General features: G+C 57.3%; 1 protein-coding gene across 1 annotated transcript in view; it reads right to left on the bottom strand.

The window, feature by feature from the left end:
- Nucleotides 1-2,954: 2,954 nt before the first annotated feature.
- LRRC8A (leucine rich repeat containing 8 VRAC subunit A) overlaps nucleotides 2,955-18,858 on the bottom strand; it is a 29,993-nt gene continuing 14,089 nt past the window's right edge. Inside the window, exons 3-4 of the mRNA XM_042912210.1 lie at nucleotides 9,445-11,609; nucleotides 2,955-3,897 (exon numbers count right to left, since the gene is read on the bottom strand). Of these exons, the coding sequence (XP_042768144.1) occupies nucleotides 3,622-3,897; nucleotides 9,445-11,601 (2,433 nt within the window). The 5' untranslated portion in view covers nucleotides 11,602-11,609 and the 3' untranslated portion in view covers nucleotides 2,955-3,621. The remainder of the gene's footprint in view (nucleotides 3,898-9,444; nucleotides 11,610-18,858) is intronic.

Raw genomic sequence — 18,858 nt, 5'->3', positions numbered from 1 at the left:
TCTAGGTTCCTCTTCCCCACCCCCCAGGCCGAAGATGTTTGGCGTCTCAAGTCTGGCTGGCATTGTGGAGACCAGCCGTCAGAACAAGAACAGCACCCACCAGACCTGCTCAGCAGCTAATGGGGCCATTCTGGCTGCAGCTTCTGAAAACTGGCCGCTGGACTTCCCTGAAATGACGTTTTCCTGAATGGTAAAGGGACAGACTGTCTTGGCGGTGAGCATGGGGACATGAGCTCAGCCTTTGGGAGCCTTGGGCCCAAGTCATGTTTTCTGGGCCACGGCATCGAGAATAGCTGCTTGGTGTCGATTCCTGAGGGCCAGGAGAGGGTGGCCAGGCTCCTGAGAATGGAGAAGAGGTTCTGAGGCGCTAGGCTGGGGGAGCAGGGCAGGCTGAAGACAGAACCATGCAGGAGATACAGGTGAGACGGAGCTCACGTGAGGCAGGGCGCATTCCCCACTGTCCTGGCCCCATGTGTTGCGGTGGCTCGAAAATACAGACACCGACCATGTGCCAAGAGCACGGTAAGGGTCCGATCCTGCTGGGCCAACAGCTTGCCTGGGAACCCCCACCAAAGGCTTGTAGTGGAGCTCAGGGAGGCAGACTGGGTCTCAGTCCAGGCCTGGGCCCTGCGTTCCCCATCCTTAATTTGGGGATAACATAAATACCTCTCGTAAGGAGGAAGCTCGGCACTTTACCTCTGATGAAGAGCTTGGCACAGGGCCTGGCATTTACTAAGTACCCACCAGCTGTTGAGCAGAAGTTAGCAGGGGCTGTTCTGGGTGGAATGTCAGGATATTTTTATCTTATTGTTGAACTTCCCCCAGTTTTCCAAACTGCTGTTGTAATCAGAGGAAAGACTACCACTGAGGTTTGGAGCCTAGAGCCCGGGAGGATGGGGGGGAGGGGAGAGGGAGGGGATGGACCTCCCAAGATTTGTTCATTCATTCTGCTCAGGCTTCGGGAAGTGGGTTTGCATTGTGGTTTTTCCCAAAAGCTAACCAGCCCCAGAGGCAACACTCCTCTTTCTGGGGTCGCTGGGGGGCCCCAAGGCTGGATGGGGGAGCGGGGGTTGGGAGGTGCCAGACCAGACAGGAGGGGAAAACGCCTCCACCGTGGCGATACAGGAGGGTCTCCGAAGGGATCACAGCCCACCAAGGAGCAGCTAAGGCCTCATCGCTAAGATCCAATGGCCTTTCTTCTTCACCAAAAGCCCCCTGCCCCTGGGTCCCCAGGTCGGCCCAGCGCAAGCCTCACTGGTCCAGGTGGACAGTGTCAGTTATTGGGCACTAAAAGCCAGGCCCTCTGTTCAAAACTCCACCTACCACATAATTGTCACCAGTGAGCCTCAGAACAGTCCTGCAAGGTTGCCAACGCTACTCTGATTTTACAAACGAGGACTCTGTGGCCCCACGTCAGATAAATGGCAGAGCTACGATTTGAAGGCAGCTCTGCCCTTGACCCCTGCCCCTTCAGCAGGCTCCCAAGGGGCCAGGAGCCGGTCGGGTTCTCTGCAGTGACCGGCCGCCCCACCTCTGAGGAGCCCAGGGGAATGGCTGTTAGGAATTACAAGGGTCCCTGTGAGAGCACAGAGTGGAAACGCCCATTGCATAGATGGGGGTATGGAGGCCCTGGGAGGGAAGGGATCGGCCCGGCTTTGTGCAGGGAGTAACAGAGCTAGGACAAGGATGGAGAGTATTCCAGTGCCCCCACGCCTTCCCCCGCCAAAGCTCACGAAGGTCCAAACCACAGGCGACTGGGTGGCCGTGGGATCCCCGGCCTGGGCCACACCAGACACGCAACAGAGGCTGCCTCCACGGGGCTTGCGGTCTCCCCCGGCAGGGAGAGGGGCGGTGAACCACCTTCTAGGTGCCCATCGGTGGCTGTTCCACAAACTAGTCCACAGGGCCCAGCGGGACTCAGAGAGCTGAGGGAAGCCCCCCCATCCCCCCCGCAACGACACAGAGACCTCCAAAGGCTACCTTCTGTTATAGATTTATTTGATATTTGAACCGAGTCTACAAGTTCAGACCCTCATGTAACGGATTGCTTCATGGTCGTCAAAGGCTAGTGTGCATTATTTCTGAGGATTACATCCGCCGATATGACGCAGGAAACACACATGGACAGACAAATGGACGTAATCATTAAAGACAAGAGACGCTAAAACGTGCCTTAGTGTCCAAGTGATTGATCTAAGGGGGGGGGACCCTTCTAACGCGGGGACCCCGGTGACTGATCTAAAGTGAGGTGGCTTCCAGCAACCAGGTGCTGAGGGGGCTGTGTGTGCCAGGCGCCCGGGACAGAAACTGGAACTAAGACCTGGGGAGCCCACCCTCCCAGCAGCGACCTCCCCACCCACGACCCCGCCTCCGAGTGTCTCTTCTTTAGGACCAGGTGGTGACAAGGCTGATGTCAGCAGCTGAGGCTAGTGGTGGCACTGGGCAAAGTCGTGACACGTGAGGTGGGAAAGCAGAGTCCGGGCGAGGTAGCTCCTCCTGGCTCTTTAACACTGAGACGAGGGACGGGACGATGGAGCACCGTTCATCCGGGGATTAGCCAACCCGAGTCTCCTCCTTTCTTGGCAGCTCTAGAACATTCCCTCTGGCCAACAGCCACAGAAATGAGTGCCTGCCAAGACACATGGAGGAGAAAGAAAACAAGACACCAAAAAACAAAACAAAACAAAACAAAATTCCCCGTCCTGGGAGAGGAGAGGAACAAACAGAACTCCTGGACCGAGGTCACACCAGACTCGGAAGACATTCGGCAGCCTGCACCCGGGGGGGGAGGAAATACAATTCAGGGTCTTGCTGCTCTGCTCTGAAGCTGCCATTCCGCCCTGAGACCCCAACTCACTGGCCTTCACTGTCTTTTTTTTTTTTTTTTTTTTTTTAGTTTTTTTCTTTTTAATACCCAAACCATCAATTTTCAAAGCTTTAAAAAAAAATTTCTTTTTCTTTTTCTTTTTTTTTTTTACTTAAAAAAAAAAAAAAAAATCTAAAACTGATGAGGCAAGCCCCAGGCCTGGCCTTTCTACCCGGCGGCCTACCGTCCCCCTGGGCCATACTGCCAGAGCCCGGCCCCCGCACCAAGGTGGGGGGGGGGGGGGGGGGCGGCGACTATCCACGGCTGGTTCTCCCTGGACCACTCTGCTCAAGTCTGGGTGGGTACCGCCGGTGGCATCACCAAAAAAAAGAAAAAGGGACACGGCCCACCCTTCCTTCAACACCTCCCCCATCTGAGCTGGACTTTCTTGGGAATGTAGAAGTTATCCGGAGGGAGGGGTGGGAAGTGGCGAAAAATAAATACCAAGAGCTAAGTAGGTGTCCCTGGGCCTCTGGCGGCAGAGATGGCCTCCAGGGAAGAGGCCCTGATTGTCCAAATACTGCACTCTACGACTTAGGTCTCTGATCTCCCCGACAAGGCGCCCGCCCTGGGGGGCATGAGTCTCGAAGGAGAAAAGGGGCCAGCCCCTCAGGTACTGTCCTGTCGCTGCAGCCCAGCCGACGTCCAGCCCCGGGCTCCTGGCCTGGCTGAGACCTGGCTGGTTGTCCCTGGGTGCCTGGGTCCCTGGGTCCCAGGGCTCCTCGGCGGCCCCGTGCTCAGCCGTCCGCCAGCGCTCAGGCCTGCTCCTTGTCAGCCCTCCACAGCCGCTCCTTCACCTCGGGCGGCAACGTGTTGAACAGGTCCTCCTCCACCACCAGGCCGCTGCGCTTGAGCAGCGGGCACTCGCCCAGCTCCACGGGCAGACACTCCAGCCGGTTGCCCCGCAGCTCGATCTGGGTCAGGTTGGTCAGCTCGCCCACCCTGGAGGGCAGTGACTGCAGAACGTTGTTGCCCAGGTGCAGCGCCCGCAGCTTCCGGCACTGGAAGAGTTCCGGGGGCAGTGCCTCGATCTGCAGGGGAGGAGCAGAGGGCCCGAGTGAGGGGCACAGCACAGACCCGGGGCCTTGGCCGAGGCTTCTCCCCGCTCCCCCGGCACCAGTACCGTCCGGCCCGAAGCCCAGCTGACTCCCACCCGTACTTGAAGAATCATTCCGTACTCACCTCTTCTGGGAAGCCTTCCCCGGCCTCCCGGGGAACCTATGGCCCCCACGGCCCCCAGGAGCACCGATCCCTCCGTGGGGAAGCTGCTCGGCCACCGGTCACTCCTGGACCGTGGGCTCTGGGAGGGCAGGATGGGGGCCACCTGGGTCCCCGCTGTCTCCCAGCACCTGGTCCCCCCGCACATCACAGCGGCCAGGCCAGCTACTCCACTAACCGCTCCCCACTCCCTCCACCGTCCAGGCCTCACCTGTGGGTCTTGCCTGATTTAAGAACAATTTATGAGGGGCGCCTGGGTGACTCAGTTGGTTAAGCGTCCGACTTCAGCTCAGGTCATGATCTCACCGTTTGTGGGTTCGAGCCCCGCATCGGGCTCTGTGCTGACAGCTCGGAGCCTGGAGCCTGCCTCGGATTCTGTGTCTCCCTCTCTGTGTCTCTCTGCCCCTCCCCCGCTCAGCTGTCTATCTCCCTCTCAAAAATAAAGAAACGTTGGGGCGCCTGGGTGGCTTGGTCGGTTGAGCGTCCGACTTCGGCTCAGGTCATGATCTCACGGTCCGTGAGTTCGAGCCCCGCGTCGGGCTCTGTGCTCACAGCTCGGGGCCTGGAGCCTGTTTCAGATTCTGTGTCTCCCTCTCTCTCTGCCCCTCCCCTGTTCATGCTCTGTCTCTCTTTGTCTCAAAAATAAATAAACGTTAAAAAAAATTTTTTTTAAATAAAAAATAAAAAAAATAATAAAGAAACGTTTTAAAAAAAAAAAGGGACCATTTAGGAAAGGGAGAAGCATGCCGAGAAAATTGTACGCCCTGAACTGTTGCTGAGAACTGGAGACAGTGTGCCAGTACGGGTGGGGACCCCAGCTGTGTCACTTCCCTGTCCTGGGCCTCAGTCCCCTCCTCAAGTCACACCCTGACCATGAGTGCCGGGAGCCCAGTATTGGCCATTCCCCTCCTATTTTGCAAAATCTGAATAATGGGCAATGCCCACATGCAACTTCCTACACACCAGGCTCGATCAGAGCACTGATAATTTTTTTTTTTTTTAATGTTTATTTGTTTTTGAGAGAGAGAGAGAGCAAGCGAGGGCCCAAGCAGGGGAGCGGCAGAGGGCGGAGGGCAGAGGATCCAAATCAGGCTCCACATTGACAGCGGGGAGCCTGATGTGGGGCTCAAACCCATGACCCTCTGCTATCCGTCCACACCATCGGTGGAGCAAGGAACAAACGGTGGAGCCCACATGGGGACCTGCTGTGTCTCTAGGTGCATAGGAAAGGCCGCACAAATGCCACCTTCCGCCCTGCCCTTCTGTGAGGAATCAGCTATAAACACGGTTCTTACTGAACCTGTTTTTGCCAAAACAACCTCCTTCAGGTACGAGGGGCAGGAGGCACCCCACTCGATCCCGCGTGAGGACGACGGAAAGACTGTTCAGTAACCTCTCTGAGGCTGCTCTGTCCCCATCCCCATTGTCCTGCTGAGGCCTGGAGAGGCGAAATGCAACGTGTCCGAGACTACACAGCCAAGGAAAGGTCGAGAGAGGATGTGAGTAAGCCTGGCTTCCTCTGATTGGAGCCTGTGCTGTGCTCCCATTGTGCCAAATACGGCGCTCCCTGCCAGTGTAGCCCTGGGCAAGTCCCTTTCCCTCCCTGTGCGTCAGTTTCCCCCTCTGTATAATGAAAGGGTAGGACTGGAAACGCATGTCGCCTTCAATGTTCTGTGTCTGAGGGTGTTTTAAAAGAGACTCCTGCCCCAGGCCTCCCAAACCAGCCCCCGTTGTGCCCAGCGGTCAGGGATGGGGCCAAGGTGGCTTCCAGGTGAGCAGGACTGACGCTGAGGGACATGACGGTCAGAGGGATGATGGGAAGCGGGCTCTGGCAGGACTGGGGGGGGGGGGCCTGAGCCCCCCAGAGAGCCCGCTCTCTACCACAGTGGCCTCTTCTGACGACTCAACGGTCAGGGAAGCGTGAGAGGCCTGGCCCAGTGAGTGGCACAGCTGGGGTTCACATGCAGAACTGCCTCCCTAAAACACCGCGTCCCCGGAGCACCCCTGCCCCATCCAGTGAGCTCTCTCCACGTCCCACAGAAAAAAGGGAAGGTCCCTCCAGTGGCTTGGCGCCCCGCCACAGCCACCCCTGTCCTTTGGGCCTGTCCTTCTTCCCGAGGTGTCACTCAGCTGCTGAAGGGTCGAGGTCCTTTCCCATCACCCCGATCCTGCCCTCTCCTACGGCCCAGGGACCTCAGTGGCTCCACTATCAGCACTGAGGGGCCCTCAAGTCCCGCCAGTCTTTGAAAAAAAGCCCCTCCCAGAAGCCTCTGGGGTTGCTCCATGGCCCTCCACCCCTCCCAGCAAACCATCTGGACAAACACTGTCTCTTGCTTCACTGTGATCCACCTTCTGCCCCTGTCCACCCCTGAAACTATCCGGCCAGAGTCACCAACAGTCCCTCCTAATCCGTTGGACCTGAACCCATTCTTTCACCCCACTGTCCCGCGTGCCGTAAGCCCACACTCTCCTGCCTGGTCTCTTTCGCTTCCACCCCAAAGGCTTGAGCCAGACTCCTCTCTCCCTCCATCTTCTCCCCAGTGATCTCGACAAGGACCCGTCTTCACGCAGGAGCCTGGGTGGGCACAGGGCGGATTCCCTGGGCTTCAGGCTGACTCAACATGAACATCCCTTGGATGTCCCAGGGGCGCCAGACCCTCAACATGGGACATACGCTCTCCTCTCTGAAAACCAGTGACTCCCTCTACATCCCGTTTCAATGGCCCATCTTCCCAGGCAGCCAAGTGAGAAACCCAGAGTCACTGGGAGCTCTCCCCTTGTCCCGCATCCGATCCAGCCCCATCCTGCGGATTCTGCCGCCGATGTCTCTCCACCCGCAGCAGCCTCTGTCACCCCCCGTCCCCCGCCGGTGGCCGCGCCTGGGTTTTCTGCCAGCTCTTGACCTCGCTCATCTTGTCCCTCAAACCCACAGCCTCACACTGCAGCAAGATCAGTCTCTCCCAGTTGTAAGTTAGGTCGTTCCTTCATGCACTCAATCAACCAGTATCTGGTAAACATTTCCTGTGTGCCAAGACCCACGTCACCAGACAAGGGGCACAGGGACGATCTGATGGAGACAAGGAAGAAGAACAGGACTCTCCTACCAATCCTGGCCTCAGGCTGCTCCTCCCCCATGGACAGAACCTACTGGACTCTCCCCTTTCCTCTTCATCTGGCGGACTCCTCCTCGTCCTCAGGGCCAGGTGAGATGTCCCTTCCTCCATGAGGCCCTCCTGACCTAAATCTGGGTTGAGGCCGCTCCCGTGTGTGCCCAGGAGGCTCCAGATGGGCAGCCAGCGGGCCTTGTTCGTCCCTGTGTCCCCAGCACCTTGTCCCACGCTAGGAGTGCTTGAAAAGCATTTACCAAATCAATGAAAGAATGAATAAATGGATTTGTGGACAGATGAACACCAGTTTTCCGTGTCTATTCACACGAGTTTAAACCTGGGAAAAGAGCAGCTAAGGGCCTGAGCCAGGTCACACCCACCCCTCCCTGTCCACCTGCAGCCCCAGGGGCGGGGGGTGCTCACAAAGGAGGAGGAGAGGGGCTCCAGCTTGAAAGGATGGGCCTGACAAGGATCCTGCCCAAGTGAATTTTTTTACAGAGGCCTCTGGCATTCCAGGGGCGGAGACAGGATGTGATTAAACAGTGTGCTAAATAGGGCTGCAGAGGGTCTCCTTCCCCGGGACAGCAACAGCGTGCCTGTCTGCCTGTCGCCAGCTCCTTTCCTGAGGGGTGACCTCAGCCAACAGGCACGACCTAATAGGCCTGTTAGGGGTGAGCAGCGGGGGTTAGCGGATGGAACTTCGAGCCAGGCTGGACGTCTGCTGCACCCTCCATCAGGAAGGAGGGCCCAGCAAGCTGCCCCACGCCACCCCCCAGACAAAGGGTTGTGAGATGCCTTAGTGGACCCAATTCCAGGGGCAATCTGGCCCCACACTGTGCTCTGAGCCGCTTGGTCCCCCTCCACGTATTAAAGGAAGTGTTGGGGTCTGTCTGGTGCTGCCCAAATGTGGCTTCTGCCCAGAGGTCCAATTTTCCTGATCAGTGGCCTGTCCCAGGCCATGGGGGCAGATTCTCCAGTGAGGCAACCTGGGACGTGACCTTCGCCCTTGTACGCTCAGTCATGATTTGGGGGAGGAAGACAGGACTTGTCACCACCCCTGATCTATGGAAGCGTCAGGTTGGTTTGTACTGAGAGAGGCTTAGGGCGGAGGAGAGGGGGACCCAGACCCTTCAATCTGAGTGACACTGGAGAAGGTGTGTCCTTTCCTGGGGCAGGGGCATTTCAGGGACTGCCTGAAATGAGAGAGCTCCTGCCGGGAGCTTCGTGCCCTGCAAAGGGTGGGCCGCTTTGTGCCCCTGGCCGCAGGGCGGCGCAGGGATGGTGTCCGAACCGGGTCTCCAGAGTCTGCACTCCTGGCCTGGGGCCCCCGCCGCCACCTGCCTCACTGCCAGTCTCCACCCTGAAAGCGGAGACCAGGAATGTGTCACCCCTCCTGCAGGTGCGCAGGAGGGGCGGGCAGGGGGGAGGTCCTTCCAGAGGCTGTGGCTTTGCCTGCACTACAGAGACCTGACCGCAGGGCCACAGGAGCACCCTGCCCTCAACTCCACCCGCCTGCCTCTGAGAAGGGGCCCTTGGGTGGGGGGCTTCCCTGGGCAGGCGAGGGGCTAGCACACGGGGCTACCAACGATTTGTAGCCCTCCAGGGCATCGCCTCCCACACTGCTGGCCTGAAATGGTTTGTACAACTTCCTCTCCAAAAAGGCAGGTGGCGACAAGCCCGACTGTGCCCTCTACCACCCCAAAACACAGAGGGGGAAGGGTGTGAGCAGTGCAAAGAGTTGCAGAAACCACCCGGTTTCGCCTCGGTGAGCACCAGCCACCCACGGTTTCTGTCTCCAGTGGATCCAGATTGGCCCCTCGACTCCAAATGCGATCTAGAGCCAGCTCCAGGCCGGGTCCTGCCTCCCACAACCCAGCCCTCGGACCTCCTGCCCCAGCACACCCCTGCCTATAAGGAACGTGCCCCGGGTCGCCTTCAGGGACAGGCACCCCTCCCCCCCCCCCCCCCCCCTTACCACACCAGCCCTCCCGACAGAAGGACTCTGCAGCATCCTATGGCAAAGACAGGCTCCCAAGCCCAGGTCGGCAGGACTGGCCCGGGGCCCGGGAATCTGTATTCCCAACAAGCTCCTGCCGGGTGCTTCTGGGAACCACGGGGGCGGGGGAGGACCGCCAACCCAGGAGCCTCAGGCCATCCCGACCACCCCGAGACACCGAGCCTCCTGAACACCTCCCCCTCCTCCGCCAAAGGCCTCCGCCGGGCCCCCCGCGGAGCCACGGCCAAGCCACTCACCCGGTTGGCCGTGACCGCCAAGTTCTGGAGGTTCTGCAGGAGGCCGATATCGGCGGGGAGGAAGGTCAGGTTGTTGTGGCTGAGGTCCAGGTAGCGCAGCTTGCGGCAGTAGAAGAGCTGGGTGGGGATCTTCTCGATCTTGTTGCGGTTCAGATAGAGGCGCTCGAGGTTGGTGAGGTTGCCGATCTGGATGGGGATGTAGGCGATGTGGTTGTACCACAGCTTAAGGCAGGTGAGGCGGTGCAGGTGCTGGAAGCTGATGATCTCCTCGATGGTCTTGAGGTTGTTGTCCTTGAGGTCGATCTCCTGCAGGTTGTGGAGGCTGAAGATGGAGTGCGGGATCCGCTCCAGGTCGCAGCGGATCAGCTCCAGCTCGGTCAGGTTCACCATCTTCTTGAGGCTGTTGAGGACGATGAGCTTGGTGCCCTCGTTGTTGATGGACAGCTTCTGCAGGTGCACGCCCACGTCGGTGACCACCTGGGGCAGCTTGGTCAGGTTGCTCTTGAGCCGCAGCACCTTGAGCCGCTTGAGCTCGCGCAGCCCGTCGATGACGATGTAGCGGTTGTTCTCCGCGCTCAGGTTGCCCGTCAGGTGCAGCTCCTCCAGGGTCTTCAGGCTGTAGATCCACAGCGGGATCTCCTTGATGTCCGTGAACTTGATGTGCAGGGCCCGCAGGTTCTCGCGCAGGAAGGCCAGGGCGGGCGCCTCGATCTTGGCCGCCGTGTGGTACAGCCACAGCTCCTTGAGGCCCGTGAGCTGGGCGATGCTGGGCGGGATGGTCACGTCCGGGATCAGCTCCAGCTTCAGCACCTCCAGCTCCACCAGGTCGAACACGGTGTCGGGGATGCCGCTGAGCATGAACAGGTGCAGCTCCAGCTTGTCCTGCGCGTTCTTGGTGAGCCGCTGCCGCAGCTTGTCCAGCGTCCACTCGTTGTTGAGGTTCAGCTGCCGCAGCTTGTTCTCGCTCACCTCCGACAGGAAGACGGCGAAGCGCTTCGAGTAGAGCGGGTCGTACTGGTCGATGAGGTGGAGCATGAAGGCGAAGTCGTTCTTGACGTCGGGGATGTCGCTGTAGCTGCTCTCCTCGCGGATGGACTCGAACGAGTACTTCTTGAGGGAGCGCCGCAGCATCCACCACAGCGTGTACATGCAGATGAGGCCGTAGAAGATGACCAGGCTGATGTAGAAGGACGCCAGGATCTTGAAGAGCGTGGCCAGCGGGTGGGCACAGCGGTAGGTGCGGTAGCCCGTCAGGCTCTCGATGTCCACGGTGCAGTCCACGTCGAACTTGATGTTGTGCACGTAGTAGACGGTGTAGCAGATGATGAGGATGAACTTGACCACCTTGATGATGGTCTGCCGCATGTAGAGGCGGTACACGATGTCCCCCTCCTCCACGTGGGTGCGGAACTTCTTCACCTTCTCGAACAGCGCCTTGGCCTGCTCGCCCTCCTTCTTGTCCAGCACGCCCGTCTCCGAGCGGTCCACGATGCCCTGCTCGATGCGGGACTTGGTCCGCTGCAGCATGGGCACGGTGGCCTCCACGTCTTCGCTGACCGTCGACGACTTCTTGTCCATGGAGCCGTTCATCTTGCTGAAGGCCGGCTTGGGGTCGCTCTCTTCCACCACCGTCTCGGACAGGGCGCGTGTGGTCCAAGGCGAGTCGAAGCACTTGAGCAGGATAGACACGAAGTGCTCCAGCTTCGAGCTCGTGCGCGGAAACTTGAACCAGAAGTTGCTGCAGGCCAGGAAGATGAGCGTGTGCAGGAGCACCAGGTAGGGGAAGTACTTGGCGAACCAGTGCAGGCGGTTCTCGTAGCACACGGCGTCCACGTAGTTGTACTGGTGCCGGTCCAGGTCGTACTTGATGCCCGTGGGGCCTGCGCCGGGGGTCGGCGGGACCGTGGAGTTGGGGTAGGTGGGCTCTGGGCCAGGGGCTGCCCAGCCCCGGAATGAGTCGTTGCAGGAGTCCTTGGTGACCCACTTACAAGGCAGGCAGATCATCTTGTCCTGGGTGACCTGCAGTGTGCCCCCAAAGACCGCGATCATCAGCATGACAATGGAGATGTAGTCGGTGAACACGTCCCACCATGGCTTCAGGATCCGGTAGGCTGGCTGCGTGTCCGCAAAGTAGCGGAGCTCTGTCACTGGAATCATGGTGCAACCTGAAAGGGACCCACAGGAGGGGGTTACCACAGGGCGGCCTGGCTGTCTGGGACCCGGGAGACGGCGCACCCATCGTCCAACGTTCCACCTTGAGTCGGGCTGGGAGTCACAGCCTTGCCACGCACAGGGTGGCCCCCCGATCAGCCTCTGTCCAGAACTATGTGGCCACCGGGCGGCCGGGACACCAGCACAGGGGAAGGCAGGTGGCCTCCGGACTTAGCAGACGTGAAGACCAAGAGCTGAGGTCGGGACCCACGCCGACAGATGGCTAAGGTGGCCTCGCCCTGCATTTCAGCAGGACCATTTGGGAATTCCTGTCCCCGGGCTGCATCCTATTAACGATCAGACTGACCAGAGGGGCTTGCTGAAAACTCCCAGTTCACTTGGAACCAGGGCCGTGATGCTGCTGCCCCAGTGACCCGAAGAGGTTTCCTCCAAGTGTGAGAAATCCCAATGTAGAAAAGGGGGCTTGATGTGAACTCACTTTTTTCTTTTAAGTTTATTTATTTATTTTTGAGAGAGACAGAGACAGCGTGAGCAGGGGAGGGCCGGAGAGAGAGGGAGAGACAGAGAGAGAGAGAGAGAGAGAGAGAGAGAGAGAAGAGAGAGAAGAGAGAGAATCCCAAGCAGGCTCTGCATTGTCAGCACAGAGCCCAGTGAAGGGCTCGAACTCAGTGAGACCATGACCTGAGCTGAAACCAAGGGTCGGACGCTTCACCGACTGTGCCACCCAGGTGCCCATGAACTCACTTTTGTAAGACAAATAGGGAAATTCAAAAAAATTCTATGAGGATGCATGTAATTATGTCCCTACTGGATCCTGAAGGGAGTCTTTCTTACACACACACACACACACACACACACACACAGAGTAGGGGGGGGGGTGCGGCCAAGCAGAGAGAAGACAAGAAAACAAGACTGATCTCTGCCGCGTGCTGGATGATATCACAATTATTATTATTATTATTATTATTATTATTTATTACTATTATTATCTCTGGCCGTGTGCATCTACATGTGTGTGTATAAGGAAATTAAAAATAGCAGCATATTATCTCCCTGGAGAGTTCAATTCGGCAGGTCTCAGGTAGAGCTTACACTTGACTTTGGTGACACTAACGATCGGCCAAGTTTGGGGAATACTGCGTAAGAAGCCACATTCAGGAAATCCAGCCAGTGACATACAGGAGGAGTGCAACAAAATGAAGGTGCGAAAGGAATCCTGTGCTTGGGCTGTCTGCAATCACCCTGCCAAGATACACTGCCCTTACAACTACTGGTCTGCAAGACTGTAACGAAATTTTAAAAAGTACTCTATGTTCACCAGAGAACGCTTGGGGAAATATAAAAAAGCATAAACACAAAAAAAGAAATCCCTTGTAAGAACACCGCCAGGGCTGCCTACTGTTAACTTTTCAATGCGTAATAACCTTCCAGTCCTTTCTGTGCATATTTTTTAAAATAAAATTGTGAATTTTATTTTACTCCCTATTTTCCAATGTAGAATCTAGATTTAAAAAAAAAAAAATTTTTTTTTTTTTGAGACAGAGAGAGACAGAGCATGAATGGGGGAGGGTCAGAGAGAGAGAGGGAGACACAGAATCTGAAACAGGCTCCAGGCTCCGAGCTGTCAGCACAGAGCCCCACGCGGGGCTCGAACTCCCGAACTGTGAGATCATGACCTGAGCCGAAGTGGGACGCTTAACCGACTGAGCCACCCAGGCGCCCCAACTAGATTTTTTTTTTTAAGTTTACTTATTTTGAAAGAGAGAGAGAGGCAGAAAGAAAGGGAAAGGAAGAGAGAACCCCAAGCAGACTCCACACTGTCAGCAAGGAGCCCAACACGGGGCTCGATCTCATGCACCATGAGATCATGACCTGAGCCGAAGTCTGGCATTCAACTGACTGAGCCACCCAGGTGCCCCTAGAATCTAGACTTTAAACCAAGGTTTAAGTACTTGTATTTTGACAGACTGGTCTGTTTCTCTTGGGAGAGGAACCAGGGTGCCCGGACTACGGGACTGCCCCCCTCATTCTAACTGTTGGTAATGTTAATGATGACCACGGTAATGAAACATTCATAAAACGGGCCTCCCTGCAAACGCCAAATGTGTTCCATCCTGTCTTTCCAGGGCACACCGGGATGGGTGGGAAGGACAGGAAGAAAGCAACCCAGGACTCTGAGAGGGAATCGGGGCACTCAGATGGACGTGTGCCAGGCACTGGGCTAGCCCACACCACGGAATCCCTTCGATGCCCACGCGCAGGCCTGTCTTTGGCCTCGTTCCACAGACGGGGGAACTGAGCTCAGGGATGTGAAGTCACCTGCCACGGACACTCTACGACTCAGGGCAGAACTGGGACTGAACCCAGGCCTGTCCCTCCGCCTCCCCACTTGGGTCGTCACTGCTGCACGGGCTTGCTGTCAGCGTGACCATGCCAAGAGGCCACACCCGGGAGTCCAGCTTCCCTGCCCCCCTGGGGTTCCCAGAACTCAGGTCACCACGGGGCCAGTAGACACCACCACCCTCCCTGGGCCACCAGCTCCAGCCCAGGGGTCAGCCCTCCTGGCGAGAAGGCCTGGGCCTCTAATGACTGGCTGGCTCCTTACACCGCCCACACTCCTGGGGAGGGGGCACCCCGGGGAGGGCTCGCTGAATCACACAGCCAGCCTCCAGCTGAAAGAGACCCGGATACTCGTCCCTCCCTCGCCAGTTCCCCAAGCCCACATCCAGGCAGGCACCCAAAGGCTGGGGACGGGAAGGGAGGAGGGGCCGACCGAGCTCCCGAGGGCGTGCACCAGCCTGCCCCGGAGATTCCAGAGAGAGACGGCCACGGCAGGACGCCAGACGCTGGGGGCGGTGCAGTTTATGACCAGGCAGGATGTGGTTGCAAACTCACAGTTTTGGAGGGAGGTGGGTGTGCCAGCCTAGTGGGGACACCCGGTCTCACGGTGAGGAGTGGCCTCTGGGCCCTGCCGTCCTAGGGCTTTGCACATGTGGCTTCCTGACTTCTGAGGTGGGAACAGTGCATAGCTCCGTTTACAGGTGAGGGAACTGGAGGCCGGCAGAGGGAGGAAACAGCCCAGGCCATTCCAGACCGGTATGTCTGGCTCTTAGCTTGCCCCTGACCCCAAACACCTGGTCTCAAGCACATCCTGAACTCGCTGCCATCCAGCCCTTGGCTCAGCCTTCTGGGGACGATGAAAGTGCCCAAGGTGTGTCCACGCCTCAGGGGCCTCTGTGTCCAGTGGGAGCTCGTGGGCAGTGGTGGGAGACACAGATGCCGCCTCCCTGCTGAGAAGAGCCTCGTGGAGTCTCAGGGTGCAGAGCCAGGGGCCCTGGCTGGGAGTTCGGTGCAGGCCCGGCCCCGTGGGGGTGACCCTCTAGCTGCACCCTATTTCTGCCTCACCTCTGCCACCAGCTCACTGTGGAACTCTGGACAAGGCACTGCCCCTCTCTGCTGGGGTTTTGGAAGAAATCTGGAAAGGAGGTGCAGGCACCAAACCCCAGGCTTTAGTCCCCAGGGATGCGAAGGAGGGGCACCCGCCCCAGGGGCCCCCGACAACCAACAGCTAGGTGGTAGGGGCAGCCCACTCCCAAGCAGCTCTTGCTGAGGCTGAGGGCGGGCAAGCCGGTGGCCAAGAAGGCTGAGCTGAGATCTGCCAGCCTCGATCTCGCTGCAGGACCTTGGGCAAGGTCCTTGCTGGCTTTGGGCCTCAGGTTCTGCACAGACACCTCACAGGGCTGCTGGAAAGCGTCCACAGAATTTCACGCTTTTACAGTGCTTAGCGCAGAGTGGGGGGGGCAGGCAGGAGGTTCAGGCACCTCCTCGTCTTGCTCCTTCAGGGCAGGAGTCTTTGGCGCATAGTAGGTGCTCAATAAAATCAGCGGGTCTCAAGAGAGGGCCCGAGAGGACGGGGAAGGAGTGGGACGCAGGGAAGGGCAGGGCCCAGGCATGGCGGGGAGGGAGGGCAGCAGCGAGTTTCAGGTGGTTGTGGGCAGGGCTGCACATCCTGACAGGGAGGAAGCGGAGGCTCTGCCCAACCCCGAGGGCCCCTGGGAAGGAGACAGAGCCCCTCACACCCCACCCCGCCCCAGGTAGGGATCTCCAGTGCAGGGACCCGCCCCACGAGTCAGTGACTCAAGAGCACTGAACATCCACAGGGGCAGCTCCTGTTCCCAGACTAAAGACTCAGGGCCAAGTCCAGGACGAGCACATAGTTCCAGCACCCATTTTTTTTTCCTTTTTTTAAGTGAGCTCTACACCCAACGTGGGACTTAAACTCACGACCCTGAGATCAAGAGCCATGCTCTACCGACTGAGCCAGTCAGGCACCACCCCCCCCACCACACCCATTTCTTTTTCTCCAAATTTCACTGTGGTCATATACACATAACATAGAACTGACTGTTTTAACCATTTTTAGGTATGTCATTCAGTGGCATTAAATACACTGCCATTGTCGTACAGCCACCACCACCACCATGGGTCTGCTCTGTCCCCATTCAACACCAACTCCCCGCTGCCCCCTCCCCCAGCCCCTGGCAACCGCCATGCTACTTTCCGTCTCTATAAAGCTGACTATCCCAGGTGCTTTGTGAACGGAGCCGTGCAGCAAGATTCGTCTCTTTGTGTCTGCCGTATTCCATTTAATACAGGGCCCTCAAAGTTCATCCGTGTCTTAGCACGGGTCAGAATTCCTTTCCCTTTTAAGGCTGAAGGATATTCCCCACAACCATTTTACAGATAGGGAAACTGAGGCTCAGAGAGAGAAGCCACTGGCCCAACTTCACACTGGCTGTAAGTGACAGAGGCCACCTTCAGAGCCAGATCCACAGTGGAGCCCGGCCCTGCAGCAGCTCCAGGGGGCCACCCGGGTGGAGCAGATCCCACCTGGAAGCAGACCCCTGTGCTCAGGAGGGCGCCACAGGGAAAGGGAGCGGGTTCAAGGAAGTGGGGATCTCGTTTCCGGTTACAGAAAGCACTCCGCCCAGGACGGTTCCTGCAGGCAGTGTGTTCATCCCCTCCCTGCACTGAGCCCCTCCCCAGCTTGCATCGCCTCCGGGCAGGGGTCTGGAATAGCTTGTCTGCCCCATGGCCTGTTTCCCTGTCCCAAAGGGGGCAGAGACTCTGTCGTGGATATGCCCACATCTTGTAAAAGGTGGTCAAGGGACCGAGGGGCATGTGATCCCAGGCCTGTGCCTGCCTTGGGCACCTCCTTTCACACTGTCTGTGGCCCACCCTGAGGTCAGCCAGCAAGGCTTGGCTCTAGAGCCGCCGATGCCACCAAACACCCCCTTGTCCTGGCCACCCCTGCCTGCAGCCAGCAGGGAGGGAGCAGTGTGTCCAGGAGCCAGGACTCCTTTCCCTCGTGGCACGTTGGTTTCCCCAGCCATAAAATGGGGGGTGGGGCGGGGGACACAGATGCCCTGCCAAGCTCTCAGGACTATCAGAAGTCACTGAAATGAGTTTTCCCAAACTGCCTGTGTATGGCCCATCGGTCAGGTGGAGAGCAAGCCCCAAGCTACATGCTGTGAGCTTAGAGCTGGAGGGATGGCCGGGCTAGTCTGGGCTCTGTCCTGAGTGGTGGAGTGACCCTGGGCAGGAGCCTTCATGTCTCTGAGCCTCAGTGCGCCCCCATCTGTGGGATACGGCTAAACCAGACATGGGCCTGGCCCCCCAGAGCAACCCCGACTTCAACAGACAGTCAGGGGTGGCTGAAAAGTGCACAGAACAGGAGCACAAAGGAAGGAAATGGAAGGAGGAAAACCACGCAGAGGGCTGGCAGATACCAGGCAAAGAGACACCGGTGGGTGGGGCCTGGCCCACGGTGGGCGGGCCTGGACCACTGTGGGCGGGGCCTGGCCCGCGTGGGCGGGAAGGAGGATGCGACCTTTTCAATGGAACGAAGTAGCTGTGTATGTAATACCATTTTGGAAAAAAAGCAAGATCCAGAAAAATAAATAAATATAATCTCATTCTGATAAACCCTTGACCCACAGTCCCTGCACCGTGGGGAGGGGCTCCCTCTCCGAGAGGGAATAAGAAACAGAATTAAAAGAAACTAATTTTTTACCAGCATGCATTATCTTTGTGATTGATAAAACAGTAGAGTTCAAAAGAAACAGAGCCTTAAAAAAAAGAAGAAGAAAAAGAAAATCAGTTCTCATGTGGGGATCAGGTGTTCTTTTGAAGTTCTGGGAGGGCAGTTTGGGGAGGGCAGTGGGGAATTGGGTCAGATCAGGTCAGGTCTTTGCCCCAGGAGATGGAGAATTTGGAAAGGATCCTGAATAGAGGACAAAGATGAACGGGTTGAACTCAGGGAACTGAGAAAAGACAAAAAGGCAATGTGCCTTGCTGTCCTCTGAGCTCTGGGCTGACTACTTCTTTTCCAGAATGGAGGCCTCACTCTGAGCTACAGACTGTGCCCTCCTAGAAGTCAGGGGTTAACATCCACCAGTGAAGTGGGAGACCAATGGCTGCACCCAAGTAAAGCTTCGGAGGCAGTGGGCAAGAGGCCACCCAGGGGCCGGGGGCCAGGGAGGCTAGGAGTCCTGCAGGACAAAGGCCAGCCCAGACTCATCCGGGGGCCCTTGTGCAGAGCCCAGAATATAGCAGTGGAGACAAGACCTGCCGATCTGGGTGGAGCTCAGGAAGGAGGCCGTAGGAGGAAGGATGGCAGTTGTCTGCGAAAGAGCAGGACAAAAGTCAGTCACAGGAATGTTCATCAGAGTGTTATTTATGCCCTGGGAAAACTGGAAACAACCCAGATGCCCATTACTGGGTGACTGGTTAAAGACTCATTAAATGATCAGACGATAAAACGCTATGAAAGAATGAAAACTTGTTAGAGCAAGACACCCAATGACTTGATAAGAGGAAAAACGTCAGAAGTATGCTACCTGCAAAGAGTAGGTAATCAAACTGTGGTGGAGTAATTCTTCCGTTACGAGTTTTATGTATACAAATAAAACTTAACACATACATTTGAACCATATTGGCAGTGACATCAGACTGCTGTTTATAATCTTTTTTCACTCCAAACTTACCTCTATTTTCTATTACGCTAGTCAGGTAATGAAGTTTGGTTTTTGTGTGTGTGTGTGTGTGTGTGTTTTTTAAGTTTATTTTTTTCAGTAATCTCTACACTCAACATGGGGTTCGAACTCATGACCCCGAGATCAAGAGTCACATGCTCTTCTGACCGAGCCAGCCAGGAGCCCCGAAAAGATTTTTTTTAAAATC

Source organism: Panthera leo, chromosome D4 (genome assembly GCF_018350215.1).
Source record: "Panthera leo isolate Ple1 chromosome D4, P.leo_Ple1_pat1.1, whole genome shotgun sequence".
NCBI lineage: Eukaryota > Metazoa > Chordata > Mammalia > Carnivora > Felidae > Panthera > Panthera leo.
This window is presented reverse-complemented; position numbering and strand designations above follow the sequence as displayed.